Raw genomic sequence first — 5,809 nt, 5'->3', positions numbered from 1 at the left:
TATGCTTTATTGCATGTTGCTATGCTTTTACTTTGGGAAACTTTTATAAGGGTAAACCCAAAAGCAGAAGACCATTATACTGGTTTCATAGATGTTTCCGTGGTCTTTTTTCTATTTAATAATCTGAAATGCTGCGATTTCAATCTGTCTTTTATAATACTGGAGAGGAAACTAAAACGGCAACAGTAATGGTTAATTTAAATTCTGGAATTCTTTTATTTAAGGAAAAGGCTTAATCATACAAAAATGATGATGGAAAATAATTCCCAATATGTGGACGATAGAACGATGGTAATACGAGCTTCACATCTTCACCTGACAGCTTTGATCGATGAAAAACAAATCAGACAGCATCACAATGCAGCATGGTTGAAATACATTGATTCCATTTTGCAATCAACTTGTCGTCTTGAGCAATTCTGAGTTCATATAAATGCATCTCACTCTGTGTGGAAAACTGTACTGATCTCCAGCCACCTGCTACTGATGAAGATAACCTTTAACCAATGAAGTCTCAAATAACACAAATGCACAAATGGTTTTCTGTAGCATTTTGTTTCCTAACCTTTGGCACAGTTGTCAAACTATGTAGCATTATAAACGAGTGGTGGTCCTTGACAGCTCTTAGATGTATAGATGTATTTGGTCAGGCAATACATTAGTTAGGATGGAGCCTATGACATGCTGTTTCCATGGAGACGATGTTCCTACTTCAAAAACAATTGTAGTTTCTTGTTAGTAGGCACTGCTTTTGTTTAGGATCCAATACCTTTGATTAATCAATACCTTTGTGCTGCATTTCTTTTCTGAATTACAATTAATCCATTTGCAAAAGTGCCACCTTTGATCATGAGGATCTACTGCATGGTCTCCTTTGACCTCACAACACAATGGTTGCATTTATTTCAATTAACGGCAGATCTGCTAAAGTTATTTTATAAACACGTCGAATTAAAAGAAACTTATTTGTGATTTCTGGATATGAAGAAGTTGGATTATGTTTGTTATCCAAAAGCATGTATTGTGTCTTAATCGACATTCCATGTTTATGTTTAGTTAGGTGTTCAATGCTTCTCACTCATCCAGTTTCTATCACCTGTTCTGTGAAAATAGTTTTATATGGGTTAAGAGAAAAGATAGCGGAAAAGCATACAAGGGTGTGTTAGGGAGGTTCCTCCCTTATACAGCAGTGGGGGCAGAGCTCAGCCTCTTGTTTGGTTCAGCTGTGTTTTTCACACTGTATTTTAAATTGCATTTGTCCACACATGATATTACCATTGTTGGTATTGTGTGTGGTGTGCAGGAAAGCAGTGCTAGGACAACCATTGCTGGTACCCGCAATTTATAATGGGTTTCTTGTGATGAGACACTACCTTTCTGTGCTGTATTTAGGGTACTGACAAATACTGTAAAATCTATGGTGGTCTATCAAGAAATGTAATGTATTAGAAAAGTGTTGAGATACTGTACAGTATGTAGAGTTGAACTGATATTGATATTCAACGCTCTGGAGTGGATTTTGTTTTTCAAATCTTACCATCAATTAAAACCCAAGCTGCATTATGAACTATTCTGCATTGCTAAGCAGGTGCTGAGCTTTATCAAAGGAAAGTGACTCTCACAATTCAGCTGTTTAATTTAGGGTTAAACACACAGAATACCCCCTGAACATTCACAGAGTGCTGTGGCTATTTCACAATGGATGTAGACAATTTAACTACAGTATTCCATGAATGTTCAATGTGTATCCTCTAGTGACACCTTGGTTGGCTGATTTGATCCAATCTAAATCCTACTGAAAAATGTATTTGAGTATGAAACAAATTATTGGTTTAAAAAGACAATATTCAAGCCACATAACCTTGGTAAATAAATGAAATCAGGCAACGAATTCGCAGCTGCAAATAACAACAGGGGTTAAAGAGACCAAAGATTTCAAGACAACTGGAAAGAAAAAGAAGAAAACATTATTAATGTATGAAGCAATGGAATGGAATATAATGATATATCACAAGATGGTAGGCCTGACAGAAAGGCATGCCAATACTGTACGGATATCCATTTCAGGTTTATTATGCTTGAAATACAGACTCATTGCTCATTAAAACGCCTCTGTTTTTTTCCCCAGTTAAAACCGATTATGGTCTATAATTAGTGGATGGCACGTTATACAGAGGTTAATGGTGTTCTCTTAATAAATGGAAAAAGTAATATGTTAACCACTGAAACCTTTGTCTACATAAACGACTTTCATGCCCATCAATTAAAGCTGTTGTTTATCCCTGACAAACTTCTGTGAAAAGAGTACAAGTGAGAAACAAAAACCCTGAGATCAGGATAATCCAATTAAGGGGGCCATCAAGTTCTAAGCCACTAAAGCAGTAATATAGTCACACTTTTTGTTTGCCAATGTGGTTTAAAGATGTAGTTCCCTCCTATCAATGCTCCTCACTTGCGGCTCATTCAATGTATTCCAATCCAGGATTTTGTTCCATCCTGGTCCTTTATTACCTAATTGAACAACTAGGTTCAATACAACAATTAGACCTGGTTGCACAAGCCTCTGGACAGCTCGATTCAATAATTAAGGACAACATCATGGTCTGGGAGTGACTGAAAGAGCCACAAGGGAGGAACGCTGCCCTATCTGTTTGCTGTTTTGTTTCGAATTTTAAAGCTGCAGTGGAAATCTAAAGCATGACATACAGACACGCTGATAACAAACAAGCCTTATGGTTCACGCACGCACACCGCCTGACATTAATACCGTTTGTCGTGTCATGGTCTTTCATGACATATCTTGTTTATGCCATACATTTCTGTTTTAAATGATATGCAGTATGCTTCACAATAGAATGTATTTTTGTTGCCGCATTTCACAGTGAATTAAAAAAGCTGGCTGTCTTCTATTATTGAAGAGCACATGTCATTAAGAGTCTGGGGGTATGCTGGGGCACTCTGTGTGTCTGTCTGTCAGTCTGTCTCTCCATCCTATGTTACATGACGTTTTTACACATAACTTGAGAACTGTTTGTCCAGTTGCTCAAGACATTTGTAGCTCAAGTCATTACCCGAATCTGGGGGTATGTGGAGTTACCTTGTCTGTGCATCCTGTGTTACATTATGTACAGATGGGAGCAATTGTGATGAAGCTTGTTCTTGAACTGGAAGTTCTCTTTTTTTCAGCCAGAAATGCAATCAAGTTGCAATTATTTGCTTTATTGCACCATCTTGTGGACTGAAAAGTAAAAACACCTTTAGCTTTTTGTTCATGATCAAGATTTTGGACGTCCCTTTCATGTACTGGATAATGTCCGAAGCAACACAGCTGCATTTTTTTGCCACTGCAATAGTTTTATGTGGCTGCATAAATTATTATTCTTTATAGTCAGGGGACGCTATTAAACACATTACTGTATCATGGCCACGGCACTTCGGTGCACATAATCAAATTCAATTGTTCAAAATTTACATTTAGTTAAAGCAAGGCATAATGAAATACTGTATAGCTCTGACACTATACTGTAGATACACGTGATCGCCAGTAAATGGAGTACACGTGACAAATAAAAACTCCATCGAATTAAGTGCAGCGTACTTTTGTTATTAAACTGCTGTACCGTGTCAGACGGTTTTCTGAAAATCCTGTGATATTTAAGTTCTCCAGATGTTTGCGTTAAGAGTGAATTCAGTCTATGCAAATAAGCAATTCTAGAAGTATGCAAGTAGCACTTGTTTATTAGTTTGTGTCATTTTGTGTTGTTTTGCTCCATTCGGTTTTTCGGAGACTACTGACTTGTATCCGAGGAAGTAAATCTGTTGTGTTTGTTGTTAACTTGTTTACACTGTTTCATACATTACCCAATGCAAACGCTCGCTTCTACACAAGTGAATGGGTACATTTTGAAGAATATTTTCTGTAGAACTCCTTTTAAAAGACCTCGCTCCAAAGAATCAATGCGATTTTTATAGTGACGTTTTGTTGAAGGCAGATATTTTATAATCGCCTTAATTTATACAAACGCACGCAATAAACGTGATTATCAAGTTGTATGGCCCTTGATGCGCTGGTCAGAAACCTCTGCCGTTCACCAAATATGTCCTTTTTGTTGTCCAATCTAACCTGTCCTACACAGCTGCGAGCAGACAAAATAATCATAAACGATAATAATCAAAATCATAACACATTTCTTAGCGTTTAACTTTTGCTGTTTTCACCACTGCCGAATGTTTTTCTCAATAGTGTTAGCTAACTTTTTTTTCAATACATAAGTAAAGAAAGACACTCGCATTTAATAATAATAATAATAATAATAATAATAATAATAATAATAATAATAATAATAATAATAATTCAAGAGACTGGATAACGCAGAAGGGGCGTTTTATTGTTGCTTTACAGTAGGTCGCTCCAAATATTCTTAGCTGCCTTTCGATTTGAGGTACTTGACCATTTCGTGAACTTTCTTGTTGAGTACCCCTCCGTGGACGCCCTTCTTACCCATGAGAAATACCAGAGCTTTCTCCGTCTTTCCTACAGCTAGTGACTTTCCGTCGCCTCCTTTGATCCTGGCATCCAAGGCAGCATCATCATCTGTCAAGAGATTGTCTCTTATAACTGATGTTTTTTTCCCCCCAATGGTAATGCCAGTCTTAAGGAAGCTTGCCCGATCTTTCCCCACCAGCACCTCAACCTCTTGCGGGGTAACGGCAGCCAGGAGCCCGCCGGGTTTGGATGCCCACACCGATTTGTTATCGGAATACCCAACGATGGCAGCATCTTCCACATTCTTTTCCTTGAGAATGGTGCCAATATAATCTTTCCAGTCTCCCATCTTTTTGTGAAGTTTTGTAGGTTTCTGTTTCTATTCAAAAACAAACATATTAACTAACAAAATCTGAATATTATTACACTGACATTTTTTTTTAAATTTATTTCAAATTTACCTGGTAGGATTACGCAGCTCTCAGTTGTAGAAATTTGTACGATTTACATTTAATTTATTGTGCGTTTGTGTTTGTTTAGGTTTATCGCGTTGCCAAGGTGTTTATTATGACATCGTCGTGGATTAAAGATTTAAGAAATAATACGCGCGCTGCACACACTAATCACAAAATACGAAGGAAAAAAAAAAATCATAGCCCTTCTAAAATATAACGGTTATAATATAACATTAATTTGACGTTTTTATTGTAATTAACCGTTATACATATTTCAGAAGCGCCTGTGATTGTATTTATTTGTGTTTATTTATTTGCATAATTGAATAATTTAAAAACGTCAACAATATAGCCTATATATAATTTGGTTTGTTTGTTTGTTTGTTTGTTTGTTTGTTTTTTGCACATTTAGTGACTCCAAATCATATTTTGATAAGCTCTTGGTGCCTAATTAAAAAAAAGAAAGAAAGAAAAGAAAAAAACCTACACCAAATTGTCCTTGTGATCCCGTAAAAGAATATGATATTCCTTAAATGACCTTAATAAATGAAAAACATAAGTTGTAATACTGTAGTTGAACTTACAACATTATTCCATACCTCATATGTCTGCATCCAACCTTTATTGCTAAGCAGGGCTATGATCCCTCCCTAAAATGAGTTTTAGCTGTTGATAGAAATGCTTGCAGGCTTTTGACAAACAGACATTATCCAGCTACTTGCGCCAGTAGAAAGCTATGGATATATTCAATCTCCTTCATAGCACGGAAACAATCCAGAAATTAAAAAAAGTATATTATACTGATAATATTTTACATGAAAACATCTGGGCTGATATTTAATATGCGGCAGCAATCTTCTTAATTAAA

At 36.3% G+C, this 5,809-nt stretch overlaps 1 protein-coding gene across 1 annotated transcript; it reads right to left on the bottom strand.

Moving 5' to 3' along the window:
* Positions 1-4,421: 4,421 nt before the first annotated feature.
* Positions 4,422-4,856, bottom strand: LOC131699518 (profilin-3-like). Its single transcript, XM_058996597.1, has one exon. The coding sequence runs from the start codon at positions 4,833-4,835 to the stop codon at positions 4,422-4,424; it is 414 nt and encodes a 137-aa protein (XP_058852580.1). The 5' UTR covers positions 4,836-4,856.
* Between the last annotated feature and the right edge of the window lie 953 nt (positions 4,857-5,809).

The sequence above is a fragment of the Acipenser ruthenus genome, chromosome 22, assembly GCF_902713425.1.
Source record: "Acipenser ruthenus chromosome 22, fAciRut3.2 maternal haplotype, whole genome shotgun sequence".
NCBI lineage: Eukaryota > Metazoa > Chordata > Actinopteri > Acipenseriformes > Acipenseridae > Acipenser > Acipenser ruthenus.
Note: the sequence above shows the minus strand (reverse complement) of the source record. Positions and strands in the feature narration are given on the sequence as shown.

Excerpts from the sequence above, each read along its gene's own strand:
- LOC131699518 (XM_058996597.1), bottom strand. The coding sequence starts at position 4,835 with ATGGGAGACTGGAAAGATTATATTGGCACCATTCTCAAGGAAAAGAAT.